We start from the raw sequence: 14048 nt of genomic DNA, 5'->3' as shown, positions 1-14048 counted from the left end.
AATGCAAAGAGCATTTTGAGTTAGAAAAAGACATAGGTTTGACTGTTTTCCCTCTGATGCATAATGGCTGTGTGACATTAGGCAAGCCCCTTTGCCTTTCTGTTCTTCAGTTTCCTCATCTGCAAAAAAGAAGGGGCTGGATTAGATACTTCTTTACATTCCCTCCAGCCCTAATCCTATGATTCATTATGTGCAGATTATCTAAGCCCCTAACCCCATTTATATTTTGGTCTCTACTGTACAATCCAGGTAACCCTGAGTTTCCCAAGTTTGCTAGTTGCTTTAACAAGCCATTAAATGGGGCTCTCAGGAAGTAAAGGGCTTCAAAAGGAGTTTCCAAAGCCTAGTGGACTCGGTGGCGCCTGCTGTACTCACAGCTGTTTTATTTATTGAGATGAGTAAATTGTGTTGAACATTTCCTGATGTTTTCTTCCTTTTCATTCTTGTCGGTCTCATTGCTGCTGCAGAAGAAGCTATTATGGAGGAAACTGGGCCAGTTTCAGCTTTTCAGGATTGTTGTCCTGGATAAAGGAGTATCAGGTAAAATTCTACCATGATTGTTGTTTTGTTTTGGCCGAATTACCATCGTGTGTACACCAGCTCGTGAACCTTCTTGTTACTGGGCTTCATCTTGTTGTTTTGCAGTGTACCAGCAGCTGTGTGTTCCAAAGACACTGTAGTCGTTTTGAGTTTCCAGCCATCACCCCTTTATAGAAGAGATGTGCTGGTCCCAAAAGGAATTCGTATAAAAACAAGGCCCATCTTCCCACTTGCTTCCAGTGTCAAGTTGAAATGACTTGGGAGAAAAGAATCCCTCAGTAGTTTGTATTGAAACTTTGCTGAGGAAGGAAGAGAATGTGATAAGCAGATTCAGGATACGTTAAGTGTTCAATTGTTAGAAGGCTTTTGTAGCAGTTTTTAGGACTTGAAATTTCTAGTTTGAATCTGGAATTTGGTCTTGTTACATATTTGCCTTGAATTCCCAAACCATCAGGAATTTCCTGGTGTTTGAGGAATCCCATGATACCCCCTTGGGAGTTCTTCTTATATAGCCTCTGACCTTTTGTGTGACAGTTCACAGTGTCGAAATAGGTTGGAATGGTATACTTCACAAGGAGTGGCTGCCGTCCAACCTAGGAATGACTCCAGTCCAGACATTTCTGAAGTTCAAGGCTTCAGATTCTACAGTATAAATTAATTACCTGCTTTATCGGTTCTGTCATTTAGCATTCTGCAAAACAAATTTGTTTGCACCAGAATCTATTGATTTACAAATTTCAATTTTTGTAGTATTCCAGATTGCTAACTCTCACAGATTGATCTATGTTGAACCGTTCAGTCAGCTTTCTCATGTCTGAATTGCTTAGGAAGTATTATATTTAAACACTAAATCATCAAGAAAAATAAAGTTAAAAAAAATACCAAACCAAACCAAACATTAAATCCTTAAGAATATATGATGTTTTTTGAACTTTTGCTGGGATAATTCATATAAATCAGGTATATTACTTGTTTCTGTATTGTTTAACCTTTCGATTATAAAGTCATCTGAAATGAGGTATTATACTTGATATACTCAGATACGCCATCTTGTATTTGTGCTTTTCAAAATAATTTCTCTTGGTGGGTCAGTCTGTCACATTTCCAGTGTTGAGAAGTCCAACTATAGAGGTGACTTCTAGTTTTTCAGACTGTATTAAAATTTAGTACTGTTCTGTTTGTTTTCTTTTGTTTTGATCCTAAACTATTTTTTATGCACACAGAGTATGTGTTTATATATATGTGTGTATATACAAACATATGCATACTATATATATCTCCCCCAATTAAATTGGCTACACCTGTCATGTATAAACATTTCCAAGCCAATGTTTGTTGAATTTGAATGTCTTATTTGCTTACCTATTCACTATAATTAAGAACAGATGCATATGGATAGTTGTCAATGATGGACTTAAATTAATCCAAATAAGTTGGATCACTTCTATGATCAGATGATGACTCTAATAATTTCTTTGCTTTGACTGTCAGAACTGAATTTTTTCTGTATTCAACTTTAGCAAAGTGTATGTGTGTGTGTGTGTGTGTGTGTGTGTGTGTGTGTGTGTGTGTGTGTGTGTTCTGATACACTTCTGAGAAATAGTGGGACTGGATACTTATTTCCAAAATTTGAGAAACTTGAAATTAAAAGGTATTTGCGTACAGATTTAATTTGTTTCATTTGAATGAAAATGAATCTGAATTCTTCATCTTTGTGTTGTATAGGAAGAGAGTAATGGGGAAGAGTGGACAGCATGGCAAGAGCTGATACTGGAAACAGAAGAAGGAGTTGCTCTTCGTAAGAAAGACCAGACCATCCAACATGTAGAAGTTATTTGTTATGCCAGGTAAGAGCAGTAATTGAAAGACGAGCATACTTTAGTCTTTTCTTACAAAAGCAAGGCCGGGATTGTTATTATTTGAGCTGTGATCATTTTCCCTCCTCCTTCTATTATACAAAAGAACCAAGAATTATGTTGTTTGTTTTTTTTTCTCAAAGGTGTAAGGTTAACCTCATAGAATAATGGAATCTCCAAGTTGGAAAGGACCTCAGGGGTCATATTCTTCACCTACCCTTGACCCAAGCCTGAATGCCCTTTCACAACATCCCTGGAAAATGTTCAGTCGATTGTACCCTGACGACCTCCAGTGATAGACATCTCAGTACTTCCCAAGGTGGCCCTCTTCCACTTTTGGAGAGTGCTCACTCATTCAAGATTTTCCTTGTATTGACCAAAATCACTCTCTTGGCCATCATCGCTCATTGCTGCCTTCAAAGCTCAAGTAGCAAAAATCTGCTCCTGTTCTCATTTAGAGAGTGATCATCCCTCTCTTTCCCTTGCCCTCCCCAAGCAGCTTCAAAGGACTTTGGGTACAGGCCCAGCAATGGATTCAATGTCGGCTCTGTGAAGACCATTCAGTTTTCATGTGAGGTGACTGATTATTTGGCCATAGCAATTAGAGAGACCCTTGGAGAGAAGCAGGGTGGTAGTGTGGGCAGAGGGTGGGTGGCACTCAGAGTCAGGAAGTTTTGGCTTCAGATCTTTCCTCAGTGACTTGGCAGCTGTGTGACCCTGGACAAATTGCATGGCCTCTCCAAGCCTTAAGTTCCTCAACTGTACAATGGGGCTAATGAAGGCAGCTCTCCCACAGAGTGAATAATGTAAGGCAAGGCCCTTTGCAAAGTGCTTTTAGAGCATTTGAAGTGCTAGATAAATCCAAGCTGCTCTCAATATTCTGAGTCCTCTTCTTCCTCCTCCTGCTCTTTCCTTCCTTCCTTCCTCTCCCTCCTCCCCTTCCCTTCCTTCCTCCTCCCTCCTTCTTCCCTCCCTCCTCCCTTTCCTTGTTTCCTTCCTCCCTCCTTCCTTCCCTCCTTCCTCCATTTTAAGATACACATCCAGCTGATAACTACAAATTCTTGAGCTAGTGATGCAAACTACTTTAATATTTGATTGCTCAGAAACACCTCTTTCAATGAGTAACTGATTTTTTTAGATGACATGTAGCTGATGGTTTAAGAAAGTAAGTATGCATTGTATACATAAGTGTATTATGATAGTCTTCCAGTGTCCAAGTCATCGGACTGCCAAAGTATTTTTGTGGGGACTTTAAAAAGCAGCTCCTTGCGCTTAGGGATATGGTAGGCTATTAATAGTGGTAATTCTGAGGATGACTGCTTAAAGTTTTGTGTACCTGTGAAAAAGCTGTAGGGGCCAGGAATTCCTTCACTAATTTGTGAGGTCCCGTTAGCGTTGTGTAACTGAAAACTTATTTTTAATATTTTTTTTTTTTTTGGCTAAAGGACGCAGCTAATTTCTCATGTATTTTTTCCAAAAGCATATCCTTCTAAGTGTCTCATAGGTTTGAATTTATAGTGGGCATGCGAAGGTACAAACAGCCTAAGAGCCTTCAAGGCCAGTGATTCTGCCTTTGAAGCATTATGCTTTAATAACTAAGAAGTAATATCCAACAACACTGTAAGTGTGTGTTGGGGGAGACAGAGAGAGTGGCAGGGAGAAAGAGAGAGGGAAGGAAGGAGGGAAGGGGAAAGGAGAGGAAAAAATGACTGTGTTAGACAGTTTTGCTCTATAATGCTGTTAAATGATTTTAGCCTAGTGGACACCAAGGGGCTTTTTGGCTGGCACATGGAAAAACAATTAGCCTTATTCTGCTCAGCACCCAGTGGTGCATCTAGAAGCAATGGGTAGAATTTCCACAAAGGCAGAAAAAACGTTGTTGTTTTTGTAAGTACACCATTTATTGTCTTTTTACCTTTTTTGAAGTTATTTGATGCTTTCTGTCCAAATTTAGGTTTTTAGAAAGGCCAAACTTGGTCTCATTTGGAGAGAGCTGTTCCCAAGTGGCCTGGGAAGCCTCAGGAGCTAGCGAGTTCTTTCTCATCAGAGATCTTTAAGTGTAGGACAGGCTACCCTTTGTTGGGTAGGTTATAGGCAGTATTCTTGTTGATTTTTGATCCATCTCTGAAATATTGTGATTATAAATTGCTTTGGAGTTACATGCCACAGTTGTGCTGTACTATAGCTGAACCAACCCATCCAGCCTATGATATAACAAAATAGCATAAAGCCTAGAAAAGACTCTCATTTTAAACCCCTGGCTTCTTGATAAACCTTTTGGCACTTCCTAAAGCAGGCTTGTAATTGAAGTCCTCAGATTAAAAAAAAAAAAAAAAACTATATGAAGGTGATACAGGTCTTATAGAAGCACAGCGGTGTGAGGCTCAGCACAGAACTGAGGATCTTAATGAACTTCTGAAGCATAAAAACAAGGTTAAGTTATTTTCATGATATTCTGTCTGGCCAGGCAAGGAAGGTGAGGGTGTAGTATTTTGAGAAAAGTATTTATAAAAAATGAAGAAAGTGATTTTCAGCCTTTTGAAATTAACTGAAGCTATTAATCTGTAAGCATTTATTAAGTGCTTACTATGTGCCGGACATTCTAGATGAAAAGAAAAGAAATGAAACAGTACCTACTTGCATTGCTTCCATTTTAACAAGATAGACAACAAAGACAGTAAAGGTATTCTCTAAACCTCAGTTATTTGGAAGTTTCATTCATGTGGAGCAATACTTTCAGTTCCTCCAGAACTAATCCGTCAATTATTGAATGCACGTTATATGCTAGGCTCTAGAGATAGAGAAACCACAAACCAGTTACTATCCTTGAGGAGATAGTCTGTGGAGAGACATGCATATACAAAATGCAAAGTAAATGATGGATGGAGAGGGGTGGGGGGGAAGGTTGATTGGTATGAGGTAGAATCAAGAAAGGAAAGGCTTCATGTATGTGGAAGGTGCTGCTGGAGCTGAGTTTTGAAGGAAATAAGGATTCTAAAAATAGAAAGTGAGGAGCAAATCCATTCTGTGTATGGGGCACAACCAGTACAATGATATGGAATTTTGTGGGTGAGGAATAGTAAGAAGTCTAGGGAGACAAAAGTTTATGAGAAAGGGAGGGGTGTCTAACAGGGTTGGAAAATTAGATTGGAGCCAGGTGGTAGGGGGCTCAAAATATTCAATGGAGGTACTATATAAAAAATGATAAGCCAGATTTCCAAAAAACATGGAAAGACTTAGGTGAACTGATCAGAACCGGGAGAACATTATACAGAGCAAGGATGAACAACTGTGAATGACCCAGCAAGATAATTCCAAAGGACTCATAATGAAAAATGCTATCTGCCTCCAGAGAAAGGACAGATCCATCTGAATACAGGCTGAATCATATTATTTTTCACATTTTTCCTTTTTTCTTCCTTTTTTTGGGGGGGTAGGGTTCAAGTTTTCGTCTACAAAATGACTAACATAACATGGAAATATGTTTTTTTTTCCCTCAGTAGTATTTTATTTTTCCAAATACATGTAAAGATAATTTTCAACATTTATTTTTTTCAACGTTTATTATTTTTATTATTGTTTTATTTTTATATATTTTTTTTAACTTTTTATTGACAGAACCCATGCCAGGGTAATTTTTTACAGCATTATCCCTTGCACTCACTTCTGTTCCGATTTTTCCCCTCCCTCCCTCCACCCCCTCCCCCAGATGGCAAGCAATCCTATACATGTTAAATAGGTTACAGTATATCCTAGATACAATATACGTGTGCAGAACCAAACAGTTCTCTTGTTACACAAGGAGAATTGGATTCAGAAGATAGAAATAACCCGGGAAGAAAAACAAAAATGCAAGCAGTTTATATTCATTTCCCAATGTTCTTTCTTTGGGTGTAGCTGCTTCTGTCCATCCTTGATCATTTGAAACTGAATTAGCTCTCTTTATCGAAGAGATCCATTTCCATCAGAATACATCCTCAAACAGTATCGTTGTTGAGGTATACAATGATCTCCTGGTTCTGCTCATTTCACTCAGCATCAGTTCATGTAAGTCTTGCCAGTCCTCTCTGTATTCATCCCGCTGGTCATTCCTTACAGAACAATAATATTCCATAACATTCATATACCACAATTTACTCAACCATTCTCCAATTGATGGGCATCCATTCATTTTCCAGCTTCTAGCCACTACAAACAGGGCTGCCACAAACATTTTGGCACATACAGGTCCCTTTCCCTTCTTTAGTATCTCTTTGGGGTATAAGCCTAGTAGAAACACGGCTGCATCAAAGGGTATGCACAGTTTGATAACTTTTTGAGCATAGTTCCAAATTGCTCTCCATAATGGCTGGATGTGTTCACAATTCCACCAACAATGTATCAGTGTCCCCGTTTTCCCACATCCCCTCCAACATTCCGCATTATCTTTCCCTGTCACTCTAGCCAATCTGACAGGTGTGTAGTGGTATCTCAGAGTTGTCTTAATTTGCATTTCTCTGATTAATAATGATTTGGAGCATATTTTCATGTGTCTATAAATAGTTTCAATTTCTTTGTCTGAGAATTGTCTGTTCGTATCCTTTGACCATTTATCAATTGGAGAATGGCTTGATTTCTTATAAATTAGATTCACTTCTCTATGTATTTTGGAAATGAGGCCTTTTTTATTATTGTTTTAAAGACAAATTTGTAAATACTTGTGGGGCAGTTGACACTATTATTCCCACTTTACAGATGACAAAACTGAAAGTAGTAGTAGTAATAATAATAATAATAATTACAGTTATCCTCTCATAGTCAACCCTACAGATAGTAAACATTTGGAACAAGTTCATTCCATCTCTAAGGTCAGTGTTGTTTCCATTGCATAGAGTTGAATCCTCATTTAAATGGACTTTGAAGTGCTTTTCTTTTCTTTTTCTTTTTTTGATTAAATCTTTTTATTTTTCAAAACATATGCATGGACAATTCTTCAACATTAGCCCTTGCAAAACCTTGTGTTCCAGTCCCCTCCCCCCACTTCTCCCACTCCCTCCCCTAGATGGCAAGTAGTCCAATATATGTTAAGTATGGTAGAAATATATGTTAAATCCAATATATGTGTACATATTTACACAATTATCATGCTGCACAAGAAAAATAAAATCAAGCCGGTTTATAAACAAAAAAAAAGAGAAGCAAAATAAAATGCAAGCAGACAACAAAAAGAATGAAAATGCTTTTATGAACCATACTTGGTTCCCACAGTCTTCTCTCTGGGTGTAGATGGTTCTCTTCATCACTGAACAGTTGGAACTAGTTTGAATCATCTCACTATTGAAGAGAGTCATGTCCATCAGAATTGATCATCATATAATCTCAACACTGGTTTTTGTAAGACTTTGTGTTCCAAATTTTTCTTCACCCTTCCCTTAACTTCTCCCTCCCCAAGGCAGCAAGCAATTTGATATAAGTTAAATATGTGCAATACTTTTAAACATAATGGAAATATATTTTACATGATATTCATATGTGTAAGCTATATCAGATTGCTTATTATTTCTGGGAAGGATAGAATTTAAAACCCAGAAAAAACCCTGAATGTTTTGTGTGTGTGTGTGTGTGTGTGTGTACTTAGGGGAAAATATTTTTTGAGAAAAAGAAATACCCAATGGAAGAATTTCTAAAGGGAGTGGGGAGCTCCTGCAGTTTGAATAAGGAAATGAAATGATCACTCTTGTGCTTTAGGAAAATATGGCCATGTGGAGGATACATTGGTGGGGGGAACGGAGGATTATAGAATGTAGGCAGTCTAGGCAAGAGGTTCTGAATTCAGGTAGTACCTGTTTTGTAGAGAGAAGGGAATGGATGCGAGAGATGTTGGGGAGGTAGAATTGACAAGATAATTGATTGAATATAGAAGTTAAATGTGTGAGTGAAGAATCAAGGAATCACAGAGATTTTGAACTTGACTGAAAGGTTGATGATGCTGTTGACAGAAGCAGGGAAGTTGGGAAGAAGCGTTGGATTTTTTAGGGAAAATATATCAGGTTCAGTTTTGGACTTGTTGAATTTGAGATGCCTGTAGAACATCTACTTCAGAATGCGTAGTAGATATTTGGTAATGCAGAACTGGAGCTCAGGAGAGAGACTGGGGCTGGATAGATACATAAAAGAACCATCTACAAAGAGATGTAGTTGAACCCTCTTCAGCTAATGAGGTCACTGTGGAAAAGAGGTAAGGACTCAGGCCAGAGTCCTGGGGGACAACTTAGAGGGTACAGTGTGGATAACGATCTGGCAAAAGAGAGTGATGTGGTGAGGTTGGCAGTCAGCTTGCAAATGATAAATGAAAGGCTAAATACAAGTTTACATTTGATTGCATTAAAACTGGCTGTCTGATCCTGGGCAAATCAATTCATCTCTGCCTTAGTTTCTTTAGCTGTAAAATAGGTACAATAATAGCACTTCCCTCATTGGATTCTTGTGAGAAATCAAATGAGATAGTGGTGGTAAATCCCTTAGCACAATGCCTGGCAAATAGTAAGAGCTTAATAAATGCTTACTCTCTTTCCCTTACCTTCCTTCTTAATGGCATTGGTAGAAATACAGTTAAAATACTTGCTGTGTGAGTGCTTCTGACCTTTTTAAAACGTTTTCTGAAATGATTATGTGAAATTAACTCTAAAATCACGTTCAGATTCCTGTTTTGTGACTTGTTTCATTGTCTTAATCAGAAAGGTTTCACTTATTTGACAGTGCCTGTTAATTCACAAGGCCAGAATCTAGGGCTTACTCGGAACATGTGCCTATTAGCAACATCCAAACTCCATTCCGTAAAGTATGTGCACCATCCCCAGACAGCAGCCAATTGTTTGCCACTGGCTTTTTGGGGAACTGGGCAAAGGTGTTGATAAATGCCTATTCATCACCACTACTGGCAACAGAACTACAACATATGGTGAAGAAATAATGGCCTTTTCTTATATGAATATAAAGCCTTCTTGGATTAACACTCCATCCCCCTGCAAAATGTTGTAACGTACTGTATCAGTGAAGGGTCTGTCCTTTTGAATCATAACGTTAACACGTATTTTGTTCTTTCAAAATAAGCAAGACTCAAGTCCTGTGGAGTAATCTGATATTTCGTTAAGTCTGTTATGGCAAACTCTACAGGCTTTCTCCACGCCTTTGTAGTGGAATTTTGTCATTCCACTCATTAAATCAACAGGCCTCTCAGTGTTTACTTTCAGGGGCAAATCTAAACTCCAATGTTTGGTTTTTTAAGCTCTTCCCAACCTGACCCCTTCCTACCTTTCCAGCCTCCTCCTCCTCTCCACTGGCTATTCTTTACAGTCTCTGTGCTATTGCACTAGCTGCTTCCCACACTTAGACAGCTCTCTCTTCTTACCTAGGTCTCTTAGATCCCTTGATTTCCTTCAGGACTCAACTCAGATTCTGTCTTCTTGTCTGCCTTTCATATAGTCTATACATGTCTTGTGTGTACCTAGTTTTTTACTCGTTTTCTTCCCCCATTAGAATGAAACTTTTTGTATCCTGAGTACTTAGCCCATGACCTAGAACATAGTAAGTGCTTAATAAGTGCTTATTGACCGATTGAGGCTTCGAAATCTTGCTCTAGGAAGATGTTCATTGAATTAATATCGATCGAAATTCATCTTGACTTATCGTAATTGAAGAATTATCAGTGTCATAGGAGCAATCGTATGTAGTGACTAAAAGGTTACCTGGGTGAAGGTGAGGGTTTAAAGAAACATTTTGGGTCCTTCAGGCCAGTAGATTTGATTTTGAAGGGGAGAGCAGAGTGCCACATAGAGTGCACACGGTCAGTTCTCCATTTCCTACAAGTCAGTCCACTGGTCTTTGTTTTTACTGCCATTGATTGTAAGCCCTACGCCCCTTTGGATGTGTTTGGGGAGAGGACTGAGCAGGCACTCTCGTTTACAAGCTGCACCAAAACACATAAAAAACCGCTACCTGCCCATTTATGTATAAAATCCCCACGTAACCACAGGATTCACAGCAAAAGGATTATATCCTGTCTCCTCATCTCTGCCTTCTGACTTCCCTGACTTCCTTCAAGCCTCAGCTAAAATCATACTTCTTGCGAGAAGCTTTTCCCTGACCTCCTCAGTCTTAGTGCCTTCTCTCAACTAAGTTTATGTCCCATTTATCCTGGACGTGTCTCATTTGTACACAGTCGGTGGCTTGTCTCTACTATTAGACTGTGAGCTTCTTGAGGACAGGGACTGTGTTTTTTGCCTTACTTTCTATTCCCAAGGCGTAGCCTACTTAGTGCCTGGCATGCAGTTGGCCCTTAAGAAATTCTTGTTGCCTTGTTAATGCCATGACATCAGATAGAGGCCGCACTTAACACCTTTGCTTCAGTTTTCTCATCTAAAAAGGGAATAGTAATAGCATCTCTCTTGCGGGTTTGTTGTGAGGATCAAATCAGAGTGTAAAGCTGTTAGCCCAGTGCTCGGCACGTAGTTGGTGCTCAAGAAATGTCTGTTATTTACCTGTTAATGACATCACGTCAATTAGAGGCAGTTGGTGCAGAGGATAGAGTGCTGGGCCTGGAGTCCAGAGGACCCGAGTTGAAATGCAGCCTCTGATATTGGCTAGCGGATGTGACCCTGGGTAAGCCACTTCACCTCTGCCTTGGCTACCTCCTTCGTAAAATGAGGATCATAATATCATCCACTTTCCATGGTTGTGAGTATCAAATGAGATGAATATTTGTAAAGTACTTAGCACAGTATCTGGTATATAGTAAGTGTTATATCTGTGCTGCTATTATTATGGTTATATCATAAATCACAAGTGAGAAGGAAATCCAGAGACTGTCTACTCTAGTCTCTTCTCTGATTTTACAGATGAGGAAATAGAGACCCAGGGAGGCTGTCACTTGTTTAGGGTCACAGGCAGCATCTGAGGTGGTATTAGAATCCAGCCTCTTGGAGCCCAGAGCTAGGGAGTGTGCTTTCCACTCTGCTAGTGTCCTTTTATTTTTCAAATCTAAGATGGTAACATCTGCCTCTCTTTGTCTTATTTCTTGCATAGGCAGTCGATATAGTTTCTTTCTCATAAGATTCTAGGATCGTAGGTTCCGAATCAGAAGGCCTTTAAGAGGTCACGGAGTCCAACTCCTTCATTTTACAAGTAATCTGCCCATGGCACACAGAGAGCAATCCAGCAGGTCTTAGGACTCCCAAGTTTATCACAATTCCTCCTTTATCACACTGTGTCTATATGATGGAAAAGTGGCTCTTATATTTATAAATGAATTTGCTTTCTGGAGTGTAGAAACCCAAAGTGGCAACTATTCTCTCAGGAATCTGAAATGTTTTTGTAATTTTGGAGGATCGTATTAGAGCTGCATTTCATAGCTAAACTTTCCTGTTATTGCTTAGTACCGAGTGGTGGAGGGGAAACCTTATCACAAAGAATAAACATTTCAGTGATACAAAATTGATGACAGTATTATTCATATTGATATTTTCTGGACCGGCCAAGTTTGGGAAGTCTTTTAAAATAACCATTCTACATTTATTTGCAAGGATAAACAGCTGGGAAGCAGCATAACATATACTGTGCAAATCTGAAATGAATGGCCTTAGAACAAAGTGCATCCATCAAAGGACAAGAATACAATTTCTGCAACAAGCTGTATTGGGGGAAAAGGCAAATGGCTGAAAAATAAATAGTGAACACCTGTGCTGAATAAATTAACCAGCTGGTTGGCAGTTTTTCATTTGACCTATCTAAAGGGGTGACTGTTACAAGGCATCAGTAAGACACATTCACTTTGAGATATTCCTTTGTTACTGCCATTAATTGATGAATAGTGCTAGACAATATTCAGAATTTATATAAAAATTTACTCACAGATGTATACTTTTTGTGAATTAGTGGAAAAACTCATTTGCACAAAGGTTTATTTGGAAATTTTTCTTTAGGCAGCATTATTGCATTATTCAGGACCAGTGCTTATGTAAAAGAATGTCAAAGAGACTTTTACGCCATATTTTAAAGTTATGACCCTTGGAATTCAAATTGTCTACCCAGATAAACCTCATTATTAGCTTCCAACTTTGAAATAAATGTATTTTGACAGTGAAGATTTGCATGAAAATAATACATGTATTGACTTTTCTCAATTACTATGTAGAGTAGTTTATAGACTTCTTTAGAGCAGTAAGAGGGCCTTTAAAAGTCACTTATTCTAACTGCATTCTCATTTTACTGATGAGAAATTTCATTGAAGTAGTGTATATTTCTCTGATTCAAATAAATTAGAACTATTAATCTTATTTTAAAAGGTACTTTTTAAATAAAAATGAATATAACAATAGCATAGCCTCTTTTAAAACTATCCAGAAGTCAGAGAAAATCTTTAGCAATTGAATTGCTTTGAAAAATTAAAATAACGAACATTTCATTTTGTGGGGTTGGGAGTTTTGTTTTCTGGGGGTTTTTTTGTTTTTTTTTCAAAATCTTTTGGTCACAAAACAGTATGGTGGGTGGAAAGTTGGAGAATTTTAATATTCCAGTAATTATGTATATGATATTTTAAAAGAAAACTCCAGATGATATTTATAATAGTGTGAAGTGTAATTATGCAGGCCTATTCCCAGGGAATTATTGCCTTCCCCTTGCTTATCTGTCTATACTTATTTGGACCTTGCATGTATTTTGACTTGCATTTTCTTCACTGTCCAGAGCTAGTTAATGTATTTCCTTGAATTATAGCATCATATACTTACTGTTGGAAGGACACGGAGATGTCTTTTAGTCTAATTCTCTACCTGATACATTAATCTTCTCCGTAGCATCCCCCCAAAGTGATCATTCAGCCTCATTTTGAACGCTTCCAATCATCACTAGTTCACTACCTCATGGGGCAGCTTATGCTGTTTTCTGACACCTCTAAATTTTAAGGTCTTCTTTTATATCACAGATTCTTAGTCCCCTCCTTTTTTTTTTTTTTTTTTTTGGTCATAGATCCCTTTAGAAGTCTGATGAAACTCTGTGAACCTCTTTTCAGAATTACATTTTTGAATTATTAAAGGAAATAGTGAATTTCAGTTCAGAGTTAGTGACAATAAGGATATGATTTTTTTTCTCTCCATCCAAGTTCCCAGACTCCCCGAAATCTATTTCCATTTTTACTTTGCATTGAATTCACTGCCCACTTAAAGTATATGATGGTTAAATTTAGAGGATGCCAGTTCTTCAGTTTCTCTTCTGTTTCAGCCAGGATCATGGCAATATGCTGGCACTGCCAAGTGTCCCCTGAAAGAATGCTTCTTGTTCCATGATAGAATCAGCCTTTGCCATGTTTCTGAATGGTAGCTATGTTTCCCCTGCCCCCTTCAATGGCTCTACTTCCCATCCATTTAACTCTCCGGACCAAAGTGTCCTCCCTGGTCCACACTTCTCTTTGTTGTCTCCATGTTAAAATATCTTTTTTGTTAGAATGTAAGTTACTTGAGGACAGATTCTGTCTTATATTTGGTCTCTAGTACTTAGCACAGTGCTTGCCACTAAGTCCTTAAATGCTTTTTCATTCCTTTATTCATGTTGCCTTCAGCATAGGAACAAGGCAGAGGCATATTTTTCAACCACTTTATTTGCCTTTTGACAGCCAGT

The 14048-nt window shown here is 38.3% G+C and overlaps 1 protein-coding gene across 1 annotated transcript in view; it reads left to right on the top strand.

The window, feature by feature from the left end:
* Positions 1-14048, top strand: part of CHM (CHM Rab escort protein) — a 188420-nt gene that overhangs the window by 43691 nt on the left and 130681 nt on the right. Inside the window, exons 3-4 of the mRNA XM_051968719.1 lie at positions 468-540; positions 2266-2387. Of these exons, the coding sequence (XP_051824679.1) occupies positions 468-540; positions 2266-2387 (195 nt within the window). The remainder of the gene's footprint in view (positions 1-467; positions 541-2265; positions 2388-14048) is intronic.

Source organism: Antechinus flavipes, chromosome X (genome assembly GCF_016432865.1).
Source record: "Antechinus flavipes isolate AdamAnt ecotype Samford, QLD, Australia chromosome X, AdamAnt_v2, whole genome shotgun sequence".
In the NCBI taxonomy this organism is placed as follows: domain Eukaryota; kingdom Metazoa; phylum Chordata; class Mammalia; order Dasyuromorphia; family Dasyuridae; genus Antechinus; species Antechinus flavipes.
Note: the sequence above shows the minus strand (reverse complement) of the source record. Positions and strands in the feature narration are given on the sequence as shown.